Source organism: Ceratotherium simum, chromosome 12 (assembly GCF_057802395.1).
Source record: "Ceratotherium simum simum isolate JZ-2026a chromosome 12, ASM5780239v1, whole genome shotgun sequence".
Taxonomy (NCBI): domain Eukaryota; kingdom Metazoa; phylum Chordata; class Mammalia; order Perissodactyla; family Rhinocerotidae; genus Ceratotherium; species Ceratotherium simum.
Window position 1 is genome coordinate 10,629,676 of NC_141911.1, and position 24,399 is coordinate 10,654,074.

The 24,399-nt window shown below is 39.6% G+C and overlaps 1 protein-coding gene across 2 annotated transcripts in view; it reads right to left on the reverse strand.

Moving 5' to 3' along the window:
- Nucleotides 1–145: 145 nt before the first annotated feature.
- Nucleotides 146–24,399, reverse strand: part of PINX1 (PIN2 (TERF1) interacting telomerase inhibitor 1) — a 105,079-nt gene continuing 80,825 nt past the window's right edge. For both annotated transcript variants that reach the window (XM_087437393.1, XM_087437392.1), the window contains exon 7: nt 146–1,176. In XM_087437393.1, coding sequence (XP_087293519.1) covers nt 379–1,176 — 798 coding nt within the window. In that variant the 3' untranslated portion in view covers nt 146–378. The remainder of the gene's footprint in view (nt 1,177–24,399) is intronic.

Here is a 24,399-nt window from a genome sequence, read left to right on the forward strand (position 1 = left end):
AAGTCCTTCATAAGGAAGCACAATTCATTGTTATTGAAGGAAATCAAGAGCAAATATAGACTGTGATATATCTACACACACACGTGCACACATATATAACTTGATGTATTCAAATGAATACGAATAAACATTCAAGGTGAAAGGCTGAGTCTAAAAACAAATTTATTTGTTTATAAGAGCCATGATTTGGAACATTAAAAAATTCTTCTGGGAATATGATTTGGGAAAAATGTGGTGAGAGGGCGAGACTCAGCAATCCACGGGCATGTTAAAGATGTGCACCAGCTCTCCTGGGTGAACTCTGCTCTGACTGGAGGGCAAAGCTGCCCAGCAGCACCCTGACATCTGAGTGGTCGGAAGGCCCTGGCTCAAGAGAATTTATTTGGAACCTTTCTTCTTTTTCTTCTTCTTTTTCACTGGTGTTTCATCTAGAGTAGCATCCACTCCTGCTTCAACTTGCTTTTGTAGCTTTTTCTTTTCTCTCTTTTTTTTGGGCTTCCGGGGGATGTCCTGGTCATCAGGTGGCCACACACAGTCCTCTCTATCCTCAGCAGAAGTATTGGAATTCTTGCCCCAACAAGGGTCTCCGAGCTGCCTCTCAACTTGGTCTCTCTTCTTCTTGCCCTTAGGTTGGGTATAATTCTCCATATTTTTATCTTTTGCCTCTTTCTCTCTTTTCTTTCCCCTTTTTCCTTCCATTTGGGTCACTGAAAGGTCGGGGCCTGCAGCTGTGACCTGTGGCTTGTTCTTCAGTCCTGCCATCTGCTTGGCAAAGTAGTCCTGGATGGTAAAGGCACTGGTCTTTGTAGTGGAGGTTTCATTCGGGGGGATGTCCTGGTCATCAGGTGGCCACACACAGTCCTCTCTATCCTCAGCAGAAGTATCGGAATTCTCGCCCCAACAAGGGTCTCCGAGCTGCCTCTCAACTTGGTCTTTCTTCTTCTTGGCCTGGGGTTGGGTATAATTCTCCACATTTTTATCTTTTGCCTCTTTCTCTATTTTCTTTCCCCTTTTTCCTTCCATTTGGGTCACTGAAAGGTCAGGGCCTGAAGCTGTGACCTGTGGCTTGTTCTTTAGTTCTGCCATCCGCTTGGCAAAGTAGTCCTGGATGGTAAAGGCACTGGTCTTCGTAGTGGAGGTTTCATTCCCATCTGGAGTGGTGGGGCTGGAATCATCCTAAGGTGTGGAAAAAGAGTTAAAACCAGTTAAGCATCAGCTGTTTATTTCTCACAGCATCCAGGAGGACTCTCCCTGGAGCCACTGGCACTCAGCTGTTAGAAGACCAGGCTGAGTGCCCGGCTGCCCTCTCATCTCTTCCTTCCCCCTCTGGCAGAGCTGAACTGCAAAGCATAGAACAAGGTGGACACTTTGGTTGAATACTATATGGGTCTGTAGGTCAAACAGACAGAAGCTAACTTCAGAAGTTAGCTGGCAAGTCACCTAGATGGAATTCTGAGTAAATAGCTCTTTAGCAACAATGTTATAAATGGTGATTAAATTCCCAGAGCCTCCCATAAAAAACAGAGACACTGAAGTCCTTGAGCTTTGTGATTTTGTTAAGACACCTATTTCAGCTCCATTATGGAATACACAAGTCTTTGCATGTTGACCTAGAAACTAAGATGCCACGTGTATATGTTAATCCTAAAACAGGAACTAAATGCCAACCTGGAACCTAGTGTGTCAAGAAAATCTTCCTCTAAGGACAGAGCGTGGCCCTCCAGAAGAGAATGTGCCAGGGTTGGAAGTGCACGTGTCCCATTCTCCTCCCAGAAAGAATAGCTTAGCATGGGGAGCCCTTCTTCCCTCGGATGGGGATGGGGAGAAGGGAGATGCTCCCATCCCTACTCTGACATGAACCAGATAGTGATAGCTATGTTAGTCTTGTTTCTAAACATGAGGAATTAGTCACTCACAACAGCTGGGATGAAGCGAGGTTTACATTTTAACTTTACATAAATACATTCAGCTGTAAGGCTTGAGAAAGGAGAGAAAATTCCTAACCTAATAGTTTGGGATAAAAAATGAAATGCTGGTATTACCATTGGGTTGTGGCTGGCTGGCAGTAAGGTGATGAAAACGTGTGTGAAAAAGTACCTTCAAGTTGAAGAATATAAGGACTATGCTTTAAGTAAAGTCAATGTCTAGAATAACTTTGCCTATACAGACTTTTAAAATAATCAAGCCATTAAGCAATAATGTTAAAACTTGGGTTTTCATAATTACCTGTCTTCTTTCTCCATATTCACTTATTCACACAGGAAGAGACTTATTGTTCTACTCTTTCATGTTGGGAGGGTGGGAAAACTGTTTTCTGAATAAATCAGTCTCCAAATTAGGATTCTACAAATTATTTTGAACTTGGCGGGCAAAGCTCCATTTGTGCAGCTAACTTCATTACAAACCAACCCACATAAATGGACCACACATTTTCTTGATAAGCAGCACTCAAAAACAAGTGGAATCAAAGTAGCGTCCCATTTGAAATTCTGGCAGAATCAGTATTGTATCAATGGACAACTGGGCTTTGAGTGGCCATTGCCCCAGAGAGCTCTCACCAAAGGGTCCCTTACCACTAACATCAACTTACCCAGTCAACACAAACCTTATTTTACCTGGGGCTAAAAACACAAAATCGTGTGGTCAATTTTTAAAATTTCAAAATGTAAAATGCAGAACATGCAGAATAAACCAAGTGAGCTTTGGGAAGAAGTTTAAATGTTATCTATCAGCATTTAATTTTGGCTCATCAGGTAATTTTGAGAAAAATTTAAAAATAGCTGCCTCAGGAGAAAAAACAAGGTCACTTTTGTCTTTTTGTTCCTCAAATGTTGAAGAAGAGCTAAAATTTTGCACAGCAGAATGAAAAATCTTCCCAAGGCTCTCTTGGTGCTAGCCAATCCCAGTTTGATGGCCAAGAAAAGTCCTGCCTTGCATTGAAGGGCACACGGTCACACAGACAGTCTCTGTGTAAAATAGGTCTCGTTTAGTTTTGTGGCATTAAAAGGAGTTTGTCTTATGTGGGCCAACTCTTCTGGAGTGCAACTATGTCTCAGGAACTCAAATCCAAGCTATATCCTATGGCTCCTTACCTTGCTCATCTATTTATTATCTTTTGAATTCCTGCTTTCAATGGTTAAATCACAGGAACTAATTGCTGGTATTAATCACATTTTTAATTATTAGGAAATATAAGACTTTTTTTTTTTTTTGTGAGGAAGATCAGCTCTGAGCTAACATCTATTGCCAATCCTCCTCTTTTTTTTTTTTTCCCTTTTTCTCCCCAAAGCCCCAGTAGATAGTTGTATGTCATAGCTGCACATCCTTCTAGTTGCTGTATGTGGGACGCTGCCTCAGCGTGGCTGGACAAGCGGTGCGTCGGTGCGCGCCAGGGATCCGAACCAAGGCCCCCAGTAGTGGAGCGTGCGTACCTAACCGCTAAGCCACGGGGCCGGCCCTATAAGACTATTTTTGAGTCACTTGTTGAATTCAGTGGGGCTTTCTAATCCCAGAAAATAACTTCGCTCATAATCAATTCCTATGGTGATCAGGATTTCAATAACCATGGGCCATTGCACACCATGCTTAGCAGGGCATGGAGACAAGCAAGAGAGGTGCCAGCACCCGAATCCTATTCATCCCGAGGAAAGTGCAGGCAAAACAATGACTTGCTGCGGAGAGCCCTTTAACGCCGTGGGCAGCCACTCTGTCATACTGCAGGAATGTATCTGTTTTAAAAACCACGGAAACCAAGGAGGAATAGGTTGCAAATCTGATTCTAGTAGGAGCAATGCCCAGGACTTTTATATTTTCTAAGCTCATATTTTATGATTTTATAAATCATAAACCCAGCTTTACTACAGCAATTATAATCCCTGTTTCTATATTCTTGGCCATGAATATGAAAAAAATGTATACCTTTTCAAGAAAGCTAATACTTTTCATATCTGGTCTCTACTTCAAAGTGAACAAGTGCTGAGAAAAGCACCAGTTATTTTTTAGTATTTTGAAATAGAGACACTTGCATCTTCCCACATTTCCATTAATCACATAATACAACCTTAAAAAAAAAACCTGTAACATCAAATGTGACTTTTACTACTTCGTAACTTTGAGAATGTCCCAATTTGCTAACAGTGTTCTAAAAACTAGTAAAATAAATTTACAAATAACTTGAAAACTTCCAGTTCCATACAAAATGCTACCAAGGGACATATGAGTAACTTACCACATCATCTTACCAAACATTTGATTTAAGCTTAGGGATTCAGGAAACCTCTGTTTAAAAAATTCCAATTCCTGCTGTTAACTAATGGAAGCCCTTAGGTAAATCATGTAACCTCTTTGGGCCTCAGTTACCTAATCAAGTCAAATAAGTAAGTTAAATTAGGTGACTTCTAAGGTCCCTTGAAGATCTAAAATTTACTGATCTCTGAACAGACATTTGGGCTGGCCATTCCTCTATGATACAAGAAAGTAGAGAAGATATACTAAGGCAGTATAAGCAGGCAGCAGAGAGGAGCTCCGTTCATAGAAAACTACACCCCAACTGTCAAGCTAAGATGCAGAAGTGATCCCAATGCACATACAGTCTACCTACATGGAAAAAATATTTTTACACCACCTGTAGGAAAGCATACAGCCAAAGAGCAGATCCAGTAATACCACTTAGGAGAGCTGAAAGAGCCAAACGCTATTTTGTGTTGAATAATTTTTAAGAATTTGTTTGAAAGGACTGACACTACATGAAGCTGAAATCAATAAAAACAAAGACCTGGCTTGAATATTAACTAGAATATGAATCTTTTTAAACCTAAGTCCTGAAAATCATCCCAATACTTCTAAGAAACGTGGTAAGAAGCTGAAACTTCTTAAAACAATAATAAATTCCCATTTAGTACTTATGGTTTTGAAGGTTCTCTTTTTATATACCTTGGCTAGAAAATCTCCAGATCCTTCACATACCCTAAATTTGTGTTCTCAAAAGGCATCTAGCATGGGGAAAATACTAATGATGCTATCCAGCTGGAACTGAAAATGTGGTGGGCTTCTGGAATGAATAACCTGGCAAGCTCTCCCTTAGCTTTTATGCCTCCACAGTCTAAGATTCTTGAAGTCCCGCTGGAATGCCAAGCGTTTTAAAAGCTGTCTAGTAATGACATATGCAAGAAGAAATGTAGGCTTTTACTTGGGTACAGGAAGGATAAAGGTGGGAGGGTCTGTGTGAGTGGGAGCTAGGGCTCTGCCCTGTGGAACCCCCAGCATTTTTGCTGACCATGGTCTCCTGTCAGTTCCCAGGTCACTTTCTCACTCAGCTAGGCAGGGACACGTCATACGTAACTGTGCATGTCCAGGACCAAGTAATATACCTAAGATGAAGAAACTTTTCAAACAAAGAGTTCAGTGAATGAGGAGGGGAAATGGTAAGGGAATTAACAAAACAGTTTTAAAAATCTCTTCTTGAGCTGTGGTATATATACACAATGGAATACTACTCAGCCATAAGAAACAACGAAATCCAGCCATTTGTGACAACATGGATGGACATTGAGGGTATAATGCAAAGTGAAATAAGTCAGAGGGAGAAGGTCAAATACCGTATGATTTCCTTCATTAAGTAGTAGATAATAACAACAATAAACAAACACATAGGGACAGAGATTGGATTGGTGGTTACGAGAGGGGAGGGGGGGAGGGGGGAGGGTGAAAGGGATAGTTCGGTGCATGTGTGTGGTGATGGGTTGTAATTAGTATTTTGGTGGTGAACATGATGTAGTCCATGCAGAGATGGAGGTACAATGATGTACACCTGAAATTTTTGCAATGTTATAAACCAATGTTACTGCAATAAATAAGCTAAAAAAAAAAAAAAAAAAAAAAAATCTCTTCTTGGGCTGGCCCCATGGCTTAGTGGTTAAGTGCGCGCGCTCCGCTACTGGCGGCCCGGGTTCGGATCCCCGGCACGCACCGATGCACTGCTTCTCCAGCCATGCTGAGGCCGCGTCCCACATACAGCAACTAGAAGGATGTGCAGCTATGACATACAACTACCTACTGGGGCTTTGGGGAAAAAAAAAGGAGGAGGATTGGCAATAGATGTTAGCTCAGAGCCGGTCTTCCTCAGCAAAAAGAGGAGGATTAGCATGGATGTTAGCTCAGGGCTGATCTTCCTCTCACACACACACACACACACACACACACACACACACACACACAAATCAATATCTTAAAAAAAAAAAAAAATCTCTCCTTAAATTTGTAACATATCTGTTGTTCTCTCTCCCCTTTCATTAATTAATAAGAAAGATCCAAAGGCACATTTAGAACCTTGAAATATTTTCCATGTATTTTAGAAGCTACTCTTTTTAAAATATAAAATGAAACAGTTTCTGGTGTTGTTCTAAAAAACTGTTTAATGGGTTAATCTTGTCTGTTTTCAGAAAACTTCAGTCTTCTCAATCCTTTCAGAGCTTATCTGTATCGTATAGTTAGAAAATATTTGACTATCGATTTGCCCAAATGGTAGCTAGGGCCTTAATCTCTACCCAATCAATAAATATTCTGTGGGTTAGAACTCAGGAGCACCTGCTCTCCACTTCACAGCACCTCAATGGTTTAAAGCCAGAAGAGCCCCGCAGGACTGCTGTGCTCACTCGCACTAGGAAACATTACCCAAAGTGACTGCCCCTGGGCATATTGAGGAACACAGCTGTCATTTCTTGGATGCCTTCAACATGCCAGTCACTTATCATCATATGTCATCTTATGCGACTCTCACAGCAACCTGAGAAGAGGCTTTCTCTCCATTTTACAGAGGTAGAAACTCAGACTCAAAGCACTTGATGTGCAGAAGGTCTCACGGCAGGAACTGGCAGTAGCCGGACTGGGCCCCAAGGCTGCCAGGCGCAAAGCCCTTTCTCCCTCACTATGGCGTCCTAAATTCTAGCTTGTATCACACAGACTCACTTGTCATTGTCACTCTCTCTTTAGAAATCATCTTAACACTGAAATATATATCAATTGGTCATATAATTCAGGGACTAAGGTCCACGCTTAAGTTTATGAGGGCACACCTTTATGATGCAAAAGCTGCCTGTAGAAAAAATGTCACCAGAAATAGATATTACAGTACTTCCTAAACAGGAAAAAAAACTCTATTATCTATTTTGCAATTCATATAAATAAAAAATAGCCTGAAGCCAGGCTTAAGAGCTTTATCATTTGTCAAATTAGCATGTAAATTTACTTGGCAAAGTGTGAGTGTTTTAAAGCAGGAAGTAAAACCCAAGTCCAACCTGCCACGTAAGGCAAGACCTCTCCTGGACAGATGCTGGACGACTTCCGCCTGGACTCTTCCAACACGGACAGTAATGACTTGGTGTGGCAGACAGTCCGTTCCACCATTAACTCGCTTTACCTCAGTTTTCTCACCAGCAATAGGTAGAGTCAAGTGGTTCATGACTGTATACTGTGTGCCATGATTAGAGCTGGAGAATTTTAAGGCCTAAACCTCTCTCTTGTCAATTCTGAATTACTACTGGGGGGAGGGGTGGATACAAAGGAAACAAAACCTTGCAGAGAAAGATCCTCAAGATATCAATTATAACATATCACAATCATCTCAGGTGCCTGAAAGATGCCCAAAACTGTGCAGGCCAACTTTTCTCAAAAGCCTACAGAATTATGAGTTTGTTCTTTGTTCCTTTTAGGTATTCTCTCTCGAGGCTTTGCAGCTCGATGAGCTCTCTGCTCAAGCTCTTCTTCTATGTCATTCAAACATGTATACTGAGATGGATTAACAGTAAAACGCCCAAATAAAGTGGGTTCTCTTTATTATCCTCAGAAGAATGTTGCTAGTATCTTTTGGGGCAGGGAAATGAAGCAGTTTGGATTGAGAATTTAGTGAATTATTTGGGGCAGGTGCACCATAAATATAAAATCTCACTGCATTCCAGCCCAGGGATGGGGTTTCAAAGGCAAAGCCTTTCAGCTCACTAGACTTTCTCTTATGTCATTGGTGACTTTAAGGGACAAGATGACTGAAACCTTTTGATTTCCATATTAAGACCCAGGGATCACGCTGCAACTGTAGTCCTTCCATGAACTTTTCTCATTAAAAGAAAAAGTTGACACCCAGAGCTCAAGGGCAAAGAATTTAGCAACTGGGGTTCTTAGTTCTGATAGCTATTGCTTGTGATGAACAAACGCTCACTTCCACCCCAGCCTGTCTGTCGTCAGCTTGTGTTGGATTATTCTGTGAAAAGGTAAGAAAGCTTGGCTAGTGAGTAGTATGAAAAAACATTTTGTATCTTTCCAAACTTTTCAGGAGGACAGTTCTGACAAACACAAATTATGTCTTGACGTACTCCTGGGAGGTAGAAATTGCACGCATCTATTCTTGGACAGCGATAAATTCAGGTATGAAGTGACTTCATTACTCATCAAGATGAAGGTAGTGCTGGAATGTGTGTGCACTAAACCCTTCGCCGACAAAGTGGGCAGAATGGGCTGATGCGTCACTCACTACCCTGGCCTACAGTGTTCTTCCAGATCCTTTATACGTAGTCATGTGCATTGTGTCACTTTCTTGAAGATCAAGTGCAAAACTGCCTCCTTCAACAAGCCTGATCACTTGTGTGACCTCTTGTTTACTATCTATGACTAGCAATTAGTTACTTCTATTTCCTGGTTTTGTATAATTTGCTTTGTAACAGCATCTTCCCAAGGAAATTTCAAGTTCCTGGAGGGCAGAGACCATTTCTATTTCATTTGTATTTAGCACATCCTCTCTAATGAGGAACAAATGGATGGTGATGAGTGTACAAGGAAAGCACAAAAGACACCAAGCCCAAGCGGACCAAGGCTGCGAAGTGCTCCCACCACCACCCACTGAGCCATAAGCTTTGTATTTGTCCCACTGATTTATCTGCATGCTAGGCAGGGCTAATGACTAGAAGGGGCTTGGAAGGGTAGGAAGGAAAGAGAGATCTAGAATTTTGCAGTGTATATTCTTTCCATCCAGATGAAACCATTCCCTTCTAATCAAATGCCACCTTGCCTCATGGTGCACATTGCTTCTCTAACTACTGTAAGGTACATTTGAGTGCCTTTTAGTGTGATCAGCCAGTGCCCCCCGCCCTTAGTGATGTAGAGTAGCTCAGTCAAACAAGCCATACATTTCTCCTCTGATCTACTATTCCACACATTACCACAGTCACTTTTAGGGAGACAAGTAAATGGGAAAAAAGTAAAGTGTTGTGTCGTATGGTAACTGTCACATTCATTTTGTGGGACTGGTTGAACACAAGCAATGAAATAGCCAGCGTGGGTTGATCTGTTCTTGCCATCAAAAGAAAAGGTTGGAGAGCAAGAGAGTTCTAGGGCATATCAGAGGCAAAGGTAGGAGCTCATTCTGAGAAGACAAACAGTTGGATCTAAGTTCCACTAGAAGCCCCAGGTAGCAAGTTGTTAATGTGCAAGCTTATGTTGCATCTTGAGCTGAAAATACTACCTGGGAAGGCTTCTGATTCTAGGGAGTCACCAAAATGGGTATGCCTCCAAAAGTTAAGCTAATAAGCAGTGATCCACACTGTTAGTTAGAAAGCAGGAATTGGGCCACTATGCTGGTATTTCTTTTCTTGCTTTCTATGGCACCTTTTTGGTTTCCACATAATTGAAAACGTTCAGTGTTTTACTGACCAAGAGCTATTTTTACACTCACAAAAAGTTTATTCAACTGTCAAATCTAGTGTTTTTCTCAAGATATCCATCACTTACATTAGGCTAAACACACACAGTCTCAGTAATAACCAGTCTTAGGGAATCTGCCTGGGAACCACAATCACCTCTAGCATTAGCAAGCATCACAAGAGTTAAAAACAAATACAATACTCCACTGATTGAAGGGAATTTTTGATTTGAAATGGGGTTAAAAATAAATAACAACTAGAATTATGCAGCAACTCAACTGGAAAACACCTACAGAAATTATATGTGTGTGGGGGCCGGCCCGGTGGTGCAAGTGGTTAAGTGCGCGCGCTCCGCTGCGGTGGCCCGGGGTTCGCTGGTTCGGATCCCGGGTGCGCACCGCTTGTCAAGCCATGCTGTGGCGGCGTCCCATATAAAGTGGTGAACATGATGTAATCTATGCAGAAATAGAAGTATAATGATGTACACCTGAAATTTTTACAATGTTATAAACCAATGTTACTGCAATAAACAAAAAATTTTAATAAAAAAAAAAATAAAGTGGAGGAAGATGGGCATGGATGTTAGCCCAGGGCCAGTCTTCTTCAGCAAAAAAGAGGAGGATTGGCAGATGTTAGCTCAGGGCTGATCTTCCTCACAAAAGAAAAAGAAAGAAATTATATGTATGTGTACGTGTGTGCGGCATGTGTATGCACACACAAACAGGTTCTAGGAACCCATGGCATGTATCAGAAGCCCACTGCACGGGTTCCAGGAGGGTTTCTCTCTACAACAGGGTTGGCAAACTATGGCCCGTGGGCCAAATCTCGCCTGCTGCCGATCCTTGTACACCTCACAAGCCAAGAATAGTTTTTACATTTTAAACAGTAGGGAAAAAAATCAAAAGAAGAATATTTTATAACATGTGAAAATTATGTGAATTTCAAATATCAGTGTCCATAAATAAAGTTTTGAATTTCATCAGTAAAAAGTTTATGAAAATTTGTTTTCTCTCTAGTATATAAGTAAACATAATAGGTGTTAAGTAAATATTTGCTGAACAAATAAATGAATGAATAAGTTTATTATGAAATATGATCTGCTTTTTGGAAATGTTAGATGCTTTTGAAGTATACACACACACATAACATATATATAAGGAATTGGAGGGCTTGGGTTGTGATGAAGTTCTCAGTCTCAGTCCCTTGTTACCTTACTGAATTATGCTAGTGAACGGTAGAGAGGCTGCTAACTGCTGTCTGATTTCAAGCAGCAAAGGATGGTAGATGAGGAAAAAGTGTGGTTATGGAATGACCTGACATCAAAGAGAGCTCTCAGCATGCAGAGATGCCTTTCCAATAATTAGGCATGCAATTTACAGACTTGGACAAATGAACTGGACATCTCAGAGAAGACAAAGAGGAATTGGAAGGGACAGAATATCTTGCTTTTCACTGGACTATAGTAGAGAAATACAAATAATGCCAAATTCCTCATACGAAGGCCAAGGCTAACAAAGCTGTTCATTTCTTTTTTTTTTTTTCCACTTGCCTAGTCAGCTGCCCAAACTACCACTCATCAAGAAAAGTCAACATAAACATGTTTTAAGAGGATAGCTCTCCATGGCAACAACTTCTCAAGTAACTGACATCAGAACTTCTGACAAGAGTCATACAGCCTCTGGGGAAAAAGAGGGGAAAGAAAAAAGGAGCAGGTTTCCTGCCTCCCTGAAAGGTCCTAGGGCTTGGAAAGCTGCAGTGACTCATGTGACAACATTTCACAACACACTGGCCATTATAAGATAAACGAGGCTCCTCCAAAGCTAGAAATGATCAATGTGACATAGGTACCAACTTCTTTGAATGAAGTCTAAAAATAATCCAAATTGACTATATTTTATAATTCTAGGTCAACTGGTTCTCTTTCTTGCTCTCTGGAGGCAGGAAAAATAGCTTTTATAAGTAGTTGAAGGCTAGTACCTGAATCTCAAAGAACAGAAGCAGAGGCTAACAGAGGGGCTGTCTTTTCCATCTTTACTCCACAGGAAGACTTCAAAATTGCTTAGAATCATGACAACTCAAATTTAGGCTCCTTATTACAGAAAGCATAGCATTTTTGGAAGATTTTAGAGAATGTAGTATTTTGAAACTAAGAATAGAGTATGAATAGTTATCTGGAATAGTCAAGATTATTTTTAAGAGAAAGGTAAATTAATTTAGGTGAATGAAGTTATTAATAAAAAATGTCCCCTCCCTCAGTTCTTCTATACTATATAAGATTAATCTTTATATACACTCTTTTTAAATGACTAGAAATCAAGGTAGCAGATAAAAATATTTTAAAAATACTTTTAGGAGTAAATTTCGTAGGGCAAAATAACTCTATGTTTAAGGGATATTTAAGTTAGTAAATTAAATTCTGAACTCATTAAGTTATGTAATAAAAGTAAATTATAAAAAATAATATCTTGAGGAGGCTGAGGTCCAAAGATTTGGCCCTCCAGTCCCTCATAAATATCCACTGAGAAGCTACCTGGCTGGAGCGGGGGCCCAGACAGGAGCTCCTGTCCTGGGGGAGACAGACTGTAAAAAAGAATAATAAAAAATAAGATCTGGGTAGATCTGATGTAAGTGTTCTTACCAAAATTAAAAATTAAAAAAAATAATGCATTGGGGGAATTTATTTTTAGAACAGACAGAAACTAAACAATAAGGAAACCAACTACAAAACAACTCCATTCAACAAAACCCCTAACCAATTAAATTGAGATTACAATTCCAAAGAGCTCATAAAAAATAACTATTATTACTGCTATTAAATATGTAATCCTTCTCTTATGGATTATTATATATATTTAATATATAATCTCTTCTCTTGGTTTTATGCAAGCTATAATAATTTTTTTATTTTATAAGCAAGAAAGGTAAGATAGTAAAAGTTCAAGCAGACAAAGAACAAGTAATACTGCCTCCCTACCTGCTCAGAATCCAAAGTTTCCTCAAAGTAAAACCTGCTTCTTGTTTGTAGTCCCTCCCTGGCTCAACCTCTGTGGATACCCGATGCTCCATATCACAGTGCTTCTCAAACTATCAGGCGTGAAGGGCCAATTTTTTTTTTCTTTTTAAAATCTCCAATCCATTGTGGGCCAAGATTTTTTGTAAGATGCAAAAAAAAAATTAAATTACTAGGAAAATGAAATTTTAAAAAGACATATAAAACACTAGTTCCAGTTTATAAAAATTAATATCAAACTACTATAAAAATTTCTAAATGCTTACTCTCAATATCTCTCCTTGTCGCAGGCTGGTCTGTGGACCATACTTCGAGTGGCACTGGTATAAAATATCAGCTACTAAAGGAAAGAAAAAAAGGAGCTGAGTTCAGTGTAGTAGAAGCGGCAATGACCTGGCTCAAAAAACCCTGACAGAATGTTTGATCTTGGACAAGTCACTGGCTTTTCTGGGAATCATTTGCAAAACAAGGAAGTAGGGCTACTCAGTGACTTTTTTCAAACATAGTTTTAGCACCAAGTGCCTTTCTTCAAATGAAATCTTAAACAGAAGGCCAATTGTAACACATCAGGGGAACTGTGGTTGAAATAGGGCTGGAGGAACCCAAAGCTCACGGCCTAAACCCTCTTCTCCCCTTGTAAAGACCCTGAGGCATCTTTGAGGAACTGTGAGGGCTCTATGGAATACAGTGTGAAAAACAACAGCTAGGGCCGGCCCCGTGGCTTAGCAGTTAAGTGCGCATGCTCCACTACTGGTGGCCCAGGTTTGGATCCTGGGCACGCACCGACGTACCACTTGTCTGGCCATACTGAGGCGGTGTCCCATATACAGCAACTAGAAGAACGTGCAACTATGACATACAACTATCTACTGGGACCTTGGGGAGAAAAAGGGAAAAAAAGGAGTAGGATTGGCAATAGATGTTAGCTCAGTGCCGGTCTTCTCCAGCAAAAAGGATTGGCATGGATGTTAGCTCAGGGCTGATCTTCCTCACAAAAAAAAAAAAAAAAGAAAAGAAAAGAAAAAGAAAAACAACAGCTATGTTTTTAAGGTCCCTTACAATTCTAACATTCATTTTAGCCTAGATATTTTACAGCACTCAGCAACAGGAGACTAAGAAGCTTTCAAGAATAAAAATGGACCTTTACTATTACATAATATATGCAATTCTTAAAGTTGTCATTAACTTTTGGAATTCCAACAATTGGCTGTCAGAATTGTCCAGTGCATTTCTTCCAAAGATGTTAACAAAGTACCAAGCCTGGTCTCCTCAGCACTGTCAAATCTTAAGGTACAAACTGGTTCCTCCCTGAGGATCCAGACGACTGAGGATGATGTCAAGGTTGGCTAACTCTCCGGCTTTACCTGGTGAGGCTCTGAAGAGGACCCAGAGGAGAGATGATAATATCCAGACCCGCATCATCAGTATCCCCACTACAGTCCCTTCAGACGATAGCATGAGAAGCAAAGCATCGCCTTCTCACCAGCCACCGGCAGCGCTCTAACCCAAAGGAAGGTTCCTCTTCATCCCATTTTCATTACATCACAGGATGAAAATCTGGGAGAGAATATTATTTCTGCCTTCCTGGCAGGACAGAGGGATAGACGGAAAAATGAGCCAATATTTCACTCTTCTCCTCTAACACTGGGCCAACTGTGTGTCAATTTCTTATTATCACAAAAGCTCTTAAAACTATTTGCTTGATCTGTCAACAAACCAAAAGCCAAATCTAATCCTTTCAGGCCAAACCTATGTCCTGGCAAAAGTCTAACCAAACAAAAGAGCCCAGTGACTTACAACTCTTGGGTTGTTTTGGTACTCCTTTCCCTCACCCCCCACTTCTTTTTCTTTTCTTCTTCTTCTTTCTTAATGAATGCCTTATTATGAAGTTATGTTTGTTGATCTAGAAGACAACAAATTTTTACTGGTACTAAAACAACTTTCAGAAAAGCCATGACCCACTTTCTCCTTTCTAGCTCTTATAGAAAGTAGAGGCAGACCCCACAAGCCTGTTTGAAGTCCTTGCTGCCAGGAGATGGTCGGTTTATGTCTCTTGTCCTAGGACAGGAAAAGGATGCACTCTCGGCACTGTATGCTAGGGAGAGATAAGACCAGAGATTTCTGTCCTCAGCACCTTATCAGCTTTTCCTGCTACTTTCCAGAGCAGACAGCACCATGACTGGCAATAAACTAAACTAGCCTAAGGGGGGCTGGGTGTGTGAGCAGCTCGGAGATTGGAGGGAGTGAGGTAGGAAGGGGTACAGAATAAGGAAAAGAAACGAGGTTTTTAATATATCTTAAAAACGGTTTGGCCCAAATAAAATTTCTTAAAAAAAAAGCACATATGTTTTACATCTCTTTCTGCAAAAACTGCAGCAGCAAGGATAGAAGTTTTTATAAGAACTTCCTTTCTGTTCGGAATGTACCACTACCTTCCTTGCTTTGAGCCCTGCCCCTAACTGCCTTGTGCTACTGGCTCCTGGGCACGTAGCACAAGACTAATCTGCTGCTGATGCTCCAACGGGGGCCTAGAAACCACAGGCTGCAGGGAGAGTGCTTTCTACGGAGATACGTGCCTCCCTTTAGACATCCAGTGTTTTCCGGGGCCAGGGCACTCACAATTCCATTTCCATATTGCAAAGGAACAAGCAAGACTATCAGACACTCGTCCAAATATAGAAGGATGTCACCTCTTTACTTCTGCAACAAATCACACCTGTGAAGCCAAGAAGGATGACACCCTTTAGAAATCCTGGTCTTTTTTGGGGTGGGGGAGTAGGAGCGGGAACAAAGATAGCTGCTGGAGAAGAATCTAGAATAAGCAGAGGAATTTAAAATTAGTTATGGCTTCAGTTATTTCTAATGAACTCATGTGAAACTAATACAAATTTGGCAGTCTTCTTTTTAAGATTTTTTTTTTGTGAGGTAGATCAGCCCTGAGCTAACACCCATGCCAATCCTCCTCTTTTTGCTGAGGAAGAGTGGCCCTGGGCTAACATCCATGCCCATCTTCCTCCACTTTATATGGGATGCCCCCACAGCATGGCCTGACAAGTGGTGCATCGGTGCGTGCCGAGGATCCGAACTAGGGCCGCCAGCGGCAGAGTGCGTGCACTTAACCGCTACGCCACGGGGCCGGCCCTTTTTAAGATTTTTTTATCATGGCAATTTTCAAACACACAGAAATGCAGAGAAAACAGTATCTTGAACCCCATGTACCACTACCCAGCTTCAACCATTATCAATAAACAACCATTACCAACTAATTCAAAGAAAACTGAAGATATCATACACTTTCATCTATAAATATTTCAGTATGTATCTCTAAAAGATAATAGCTCTAAGAAAAATCCATAACTATAATACTAATATCACATAAAAATATTAAAAAAAATTTCTTATCACTACATATCTAATCTGTGTTCACATTGCCTTTACTGTCTGTTAAATTATTTATTACAATTTATTTGAATCAGTTTCCAAATAAGGTCCATATATCGTGATTAGTTGATATGTCTCTTGTCTCTTTTAGGTTATAGGTTCCCATCACATCTCTCTTTTGTTTCTTCGAATTGTTGTTGATGAAACCAAGCCATTTGTCTTATGGTTTTCTCTCAGAATCTAAATTTTGCTGAATGGAGCCCTGTGGTATGGGTTAACAGGTTCCTCTGTCCCATGTATGTCCTGTAAAGTTAAATCTAGAGGCAGTCTTATGTTCTAATGCAGCACTTTTCCAATTTCACTTTAGGAAAATTGGGATGGATAAATGGTTAAGTTAGTTAAGGAAACAAACCTGTGCTATTCTCCCCTTTGATTCATAATGTACATTATCTTCTGAGAGATGCAGTAGTTGTTAAACTTCAGAATTTCCCAAACTTATTTGACTTTGGAACCCTTTTGGGTATAACATACATTGACATCCCATGGAATCAGCATTCTGTTGAACCTACTTTGAGAAGGTCTGTTCACACAGATATTGCCATGATATGGATAAAATAAGTAGTTCTCCTGATTAAATCTTGTAGCTAAATCTTTGATTTACCTTGGTCTAAGGGAGTGGGCTTTTATGAAGGACCATGCATTTTATGCAAAAATGGCAGACACCTGGTAGAAGAGTGAAAAGAGGACCAGGCAAGCATTCTGTTGTGAAAAACTAGCTTGCTAGGTGACTTTGGGAGAAGAAGTTAGCTCTTTCCTAGATATCCCATTATTTAAACGGGAATATTTGTTCCCAGGCTTAGTCAGAAAAATCACTCTTACATCTTGAACTGGAAGGTGGCAGAGAAAAAACATGTCCTAAATCATGCCATGTACATATGCATCAAGTTTGAAGACTGCCCACAATCTAACCACATGTCCTTTTTAGGATTATGTGCAAATAGTAAGAGCTGCACTGTCTGACCGGTGGGATAGTTAGGGTGAAGAAGAAAGATCTGGGAATTGGCTTCCACTTAAAAATCTGTGCAAAGTTCAAACTACAGAATAATGAATAATTTGTAATATAATCAAGAGAATAAAATGGAGAACACAATCAGGAATCAATGGATATACAATAAAATTAAAATTTAAGACAACAATTCCTAAAAATAAAATGTAACAAATGAACCTGATTCTGCAACCAGTGGGATGAATATCTTCACAGAACAAAATTCCAAATGACTTTAAAACACTAATGTGACTGCACATAACCTATGAGATATACCCTAAAGGACAGAAAGAACTGGCCAAAAAAAACAGCAAAAAAAGAAACCCTGAGGGCCGGCCCCGTGGCTTAGCGGTTAAGTGCACGCGCTCCGCTGCTGGTGGCCCGGGTTCGATCCCAGGCGCGCACCGACGCACCGCTTCTCCGGCCATGCTGAGGCCGCATCCCACATACAGCAACTAGAAGGATGTGTAGCTGTGACATACAACTATCTGGGGCTTTGGGGGAAAAAATAAATACATAAAATTAAAAAAAAAAAAAGAAACCCTGAATCTATTTTCTTTTTGATAATCAAGTTACTGGTGTTATTCTGTGACTATTATGTATATAATGACAAATAAGCAAATGAGTAATGTGATATTTTAATGCTTTTATTTCTGGAATTGACAGATTCCAAGAATGCTTACTGTGCATAAATAAAGATAAAAGATTAATGAGGTTACAAAGAATTAAAAATAGAGATGCCCTATGACCCAGCCATCTCACTACTGGGAATCTATCCAACTAACCTGAAATCAACAATCCAAAGAGGCTTATGTACCCCTATGTTCATTGCAGCATTATTCACCATAGCCAAGAAGTGGAAGCAACCTAAGTGTCCCTCGACTGACGATTGGATTAAGAAAATGTGGTATATATATACAATGGAATACTACTCAGCCGTAAAAAAAGACAAAATCGTCCCATTTGCAACAACATGGATGGGCCTGGAGCGTATTATGTTAAGTGAAATAAGCCAGAAAGAGAAAGACAAACACTGTATGATCTCACTCATATGTGGAATATAAACCAACACATGGACAGAGAAAACTGTACTGTGGTTACCAGGGGCAGTGGGGGTAGGGGGGGTGGGCACAAGGGGTGAAGGGAGTCATATATATGGTGATGGACAAACAAAAATGTACAACCCAAAATTTCACAATGTTAAAAACCATTAAAACAACAACAACAAAAAGATTAATGAGGTTAAATCCTTGTGGTCCTGAATTTGAACTGGCAATAGGGGCATAAATTCATAATATAACTCATAATATATTAAAAAAACATTATAGCTCTATCCATGTAACAAGGCCTGGGAACAAAGACCAACCTAGTGGCAATGAGCAACCCTACTGTCCAGATTATAGGCTCTAAACATCATTTACCACCAAAACGAATCAGGGAGGAATGGATGACTCCAAGTCTCAGCCTAGAAAATCTTATACCAGGTAGGAAGGAGTAATCAAATACCATTTAGGGTCACGTCAAAAGAATTCAGTAACCAACTTGAAGAGGCTCCCACTGAGCAAAAGATGGAAAATTTGATCATCAATAAAGATAATAAATGCCACACATTGGAACATATCAAATATATTTCAATCTATGAGAGAGAAAAAAAGGAAAACTAATTGGTCACTTTCAAAGAATGCTAGAGAATTGCCTCCATTTGAAAACTGGTAAATAAAGGAGACAAATAAAATATTTATTATTTATTACCTCAGGATAATCAAACAGTAGATATGGGAAAATTTCTATTCTAAAAATGAAAGAGAAAAAGAAAGAGATATGGAGAGGTAATCCATAGATTAAAAGAAACTTTGGGGCCAGCCCCGTGGCTTAGCGGTTAAGTGCGCGTGCTCTGCTACTGGTGGCCCGGGGTTCAGATCCTGGGCACGCAACGATGCACCGCTTGTCTGGCCATGCTGAGGCGGCGTCCCACATACAGCAACTAGAAGGATGTGCAACTATGACATACAACTATCTACTGGGGCTTTGGGGAGAAAAAGGGAAAAAAAGGAGGAGGATTGGCAAGATGTTAGCTCAGGGCCGGTATTCCTCAGCAAAAAGAGAAGGATTGGCATGGATGTTAGCTCAGGGCTGATCTTCCTCACAACCACAACAACAACAACAACAACAACAACAACAACAAAAAAGAAACTTAAAAAGATTCATCAACCAACTGCTATGTGTGACCCTTATTTGGATCCTTATTTAAACAAAGAAACTAAAGAAAACCCAAATTCATGATATTTATGAAAATTGAAACTCTGAACACTTACTAATGATAGTATGCAATTATTATCAATTTTTTAGAGTATTATAATGGTCTTGGAGTTATATATTTAAAAAAGTCCTTTAACTTTTAGAGATATATATAGAAGTACTAAAATATTTATAGATGAAATGTTATGATTTCTGGGATTTATTTCAAGGTAACACAGAGGGGAGAAGTGGGTGAGGTACTTGCTCCTCTCTATCCACCTTTACAGTCTAGCCATATCAGTATGCTTGTTGCTCCCCAAAAGGCCCTTTGCTTTTTCAAGGATCTGTGTCTTTGTGGATATGGTCTTCTTCTTGCAAGGCCTTTCAACCTGGCCACTGGCTACTCCTTTAAGACACCATACAAATGTTACCTTCTTTGATCTTTGCAAGCTGAATTCATCACTACATCATACATGACCCCAGACCTTGAGCACAGCACTCAGGGACTTTGCTCCAGTTAATTGTGTACATCTCTGACTTCCCAACTATAGACTGTGTCCTATTCATTTAATCATATGTCATGCAACAATGCTATTGGGTGACAAGGACAAACACTTGAGTTAAGCAGAAAAAGGAATTGGAAAGGTCTGGATCAGGGGAACTAGACAGGAAGAAAATGATTAAAATAATATTACTTAGAAGATGAATGATGAAATAATGAGAAATTACACTGAAGGGAGCCACGACCAAGACTCCAGCCTTGTGCAAAGACACTGAGTCAGCCAGGGCCTGATCCTATAGTTTATAAAGCACAAATGCCTAGAAAGCAGGCTCTGTTACAGCTAGCTCACTTGTAACTTCAACTCACAGACAGCTGATTTTATCCATTAATTTTAAGAAACTGCCCCCAAGGTATTAGCCTAATAGTTCCAGATCCTTATAAGGATACCTAAAAACGAGTTCAAAATAAACGGTGACCAATGATGATAATGTGTCATGCATCATGATTAATCCAATTCTGAGTAACTGAGGTCCATTAAAAAACAAAATAATATGAATGCCATGCTTTTGCCTCCCTAATAATGTATTTACCATCTTAACAGGGAGAAAGGGATGGGATGAGTGTGAGGATGATGATTCAAGTTAAATGATTAGTTTAACTGAATGAATAATGTCACTGTTTGACTTTATAAACTCATAAATTTCAAAAAAGATTTCCTTAGGATCACAAAGTAAGTAGGCACACAATTTCCAATCTGAAACTTTAATAACTTTGGAATAAGTCTAAAGCTGATACTCTATTCACAAGTTTCGATGATACATAGAAATAAAAGGAAACTAACTTTACTGATTTCCCCAGTCTACCCAACAATTTCCTATAAAACCTACCTTCCTTTTAGAAAGGGCACTGACACGAATGTTCAGATTTTACTCAGGTAAAGTAGCTTCCCCAGGTCAGCTTTTCTGCTTATAGAAATAGAAACGCTGCCAAATCTAGTTTACTGAAATCAAGACATAAAATAAGTTTAAGCACTTGTTAAAAGCTATTTGGAGTTCAGGTTCACAAAATACTTCAAAACCAGTCAAGCAAACTTAGAACCTCATATGATTTTAAGAGTCGGAATGAGAATTACAAAGGGAGCGCTGGACACATGTCAGGGGACAGAAGGAACTAGAGGCTGGCTGTCAGTACTGCTGCTACTTTGCTTAAAACAACTTTTTCTGATGCAGAGAAGATAACAGAACAACAGATGACAAATCAAAACCCAACCATTTTAGCCTTGTGCTCTTTGTAGAAACTGAGTGCTGTTCGAAGAAATAAAACTCTGACTGAACTTCCTAGAGGCTCAGATGGCTTCAGATAAGAATTAACAGAACCTTGAAAAACAGAAAGACCTACCAGAGCTCTGATTCCTAATAAACACAGAGAACTTATAATTTAAATCTTATAAAAGGAAAAAAAATTATTTGGAAAATTCATGTAAAGTTTTAGGTTAAAGATTGAGTTTTAAACAGAATTTTTTGGTTGCTACAAAGTGGTTCCAATGGAATTACATAAGATTACAATTTAATGACTGATAAACATCAAGAAATATACTAAACTACACTTATAGCCATTAGTGAAATCCTACTAATTTAGGGCTGAATTTAAGCTTCTTCTTACATCCCTATGGAAGGATTGGCCTAGCAAATCAACAAATCAGAATCCTTATTAATACTTTAGTTTAGAACCAAAGTCTAAAAAAGACAAGATTCTTAAACTCCAAATGACTGCTTCAGTGATAAATTATCCAAGTGACTTAATTACAAAATAGTTCAAATTACAAAGAACTCCTAAAGCTAAGGGAAATATTTATTTAAATTACTTAAAAAGAAATGCTTTCAGGTAGCTTCAAGCAATTTAGTAATGCTCATTTATATACAAACATTTGCTGTACTAATTACAACCAGTTCTTATCAAAGCAATCCCACTGGGACAGTTGAAACAATAAGCTGGGGTTGAAGCTGTTTTTTTCCTGTGGAACAAAGCTTCTTAAACCCCAAACTTAAATAAGAAATGAAAGAAAACACTGAATGCAAATGCTTTTCACAACACTAAACAAACTAGTGTTGAAAGATCAATTTTTAAGTACCCAATTGATGAATGTAAGTTCCTTGTATATGTATACCTATCTCTCTATGGGTACACAGCCCCCATGTAAGGATGGAGTAACACGTACTATTAAGGAATACAAACAATGTCCTGTGAATAGTTCTTTCCTCCTTAGCTAGACCAATGTTTAGATTTCTTGCCAGGCAAATCAAATTAAAGATGATAGGATTAGGTACCTAAAAAGATTCTAGGCTGGGTATAGAACTAGGAAATTAAGGAATTTTATAAGGCTAACATGGCAGAACTAGGACATGGTGAGTAGCAAGATGAGGCTGTCCATTTTATCACTGAAGCTGCACAGATTCTATGCAACATGAAATGTTTGGATTGTACTTAGGTAAAGTAGCTTCCCTGCGTCAGCTATTTTGTCTGTAGAAACAGAAACCCCAACAAATCTAGATTACTGAAGTCAGGACACAAAATAAGTTTAAGTACTTGTTAAAAAGCTATTTGGAGTTTATGATCTTAAGTCATTTTTTCACATTTTCATGAATCCAAAATGCATGCCTCGTAATGTTATAGAATTATTCTTTACCATTTGTTTCCTTGTCAATGTATTTAAAGAGTCATTAAAAGTAATTAGCCAGGTGAATTTTCTGATGGCCAGAGAAATCTATTATTTTCTCAGTTTCTCTGTTGTTTTGTAGTAACTAATCATGTAAGTCTGTTATAGTCTTGTGGGAGAGGATAATAAGTTAGGTACAATTTATCATGTGTCACCTGGGAAGAGTCTTAAATTTTAGGCCAATTTCCCGGGGCAATTAAACCTGATAACTAACTGCCAAGGCCAAGTCTGTGAATGGCATGGCCACTCTCTGAAGTCAATGAAAAAGTGAAGAGGCCCTGATATTATTCCTTACTCTTCTCTCACATAGTTTGTTCTGTGACAACATCTGGTTCTGTAACACCAAGCAGCTCATCGGTCACTGGTAAACAAGGGAATAGTGACAGTAAAATGTGGAAGTTGTGTGATTTTTTCTGGGCCAGGAGAGCCAGGACAGTGTGAGTGGAATGCTACTCCTAGAAGGAAAGGAAAAAAACCCCAAACCTCTCATCTTGGCTGCTGCTCAGGCAGGACCCCTTCAGCAATATTTTCAGAAAATTAAAATGCTAGTGAATGCTATGCTGTGCCCCCACATCTGCCCTTCAGGACTGAAGGGTTTGCTTCCTCTGGGGCTGACAACTCTCAGCTGTCAGTCCTCTCTGGGAATAGCCAACTGGCCTAAGGTCACACTCCCATTCCTGGGAGACGGGGGCTGGACCAAGTGACTGGTCAATGCAGGGCCATAAAGGCCCAGCCTCCTCCAAAGATCTGGGGCAGTTTTGAAGAGGTACCTGTGGAGTCAGCTGAAGACACGTGACTACATCATGGAAGCCCACCCTCTCCCTGCCCCTACGAGCCTCCCTACCCTGCTAGGAATCCTGAAAGCACCTCCCAATACATTTGCTACATGTTAGTTAATTCATTTTTAGAGTCTGCTTCCCAGGGAACCAACCTACAACAGCACTTGCATTGGGGCTCCCTCCCAAAGAACCCTCAGCTGGCAGCAGATTGCTGTCCCTGTGTTCACCTTAATGGCAGCCCCACAGCTCAGAGCTCCACTTCCGTCCTTAGTAACTCAGCACCTAACAGCCAACATGTTCATTCTATTGTTTTTGAGCATTTTTAAGATCCCCTAAGTAGTCTTCTTGGTTTGAGTGCATTATCTCATGAGGCGACAATTATCGTGTGTGTGTGTGGAAGAGAAAGAAAGAGGTGGTGGCGGGGAACATGTGTGTTCCTGGTTACAAAACTGGATTGGTGTGTGGTGATGGGTTGTAATTAGTATTTTGGTGGTGAACATGGTGTAATCTATGCAGAAATAGAAGTATAATGATGTACACCTGAAATTTTTATAATGTTATAAACCAATGTTACTGCAATAAACAAAACAAAAACAAAAACAAAACTGTATAGATTTTAGCAGTTTACCTTACTCGATTTTCCCCATAAGCTCTATTATTGTTAATGTGAAATTTTGTAAAATGTAACATTTTTTTATGAACACATATATTGTGTTATAGCAGAAATATCTATATTCAACATTATATTTTATTATACTTATATTTTATATTTGACATTAGTACTTTGGAAAAGCTTACAATATTAACTCTTGTCTTTCAGATGACATTGTAAGTTACATAAAGGCAGGAACCATTCACCTAGCAAAGAGCCATGCAAGAGATTAATGATAAAAGGGGCTCCAGCAGGGATGGTAATTTATGTTATAAAAGGATTCAGTGTAGGGTTTCCTTAAAAAGTTATTATATTAAAGGACACCATGAAGATGAAATCAACAAAATCCAGAATATGGAAAATTCCATAAGACAAGAACCCAAGGTT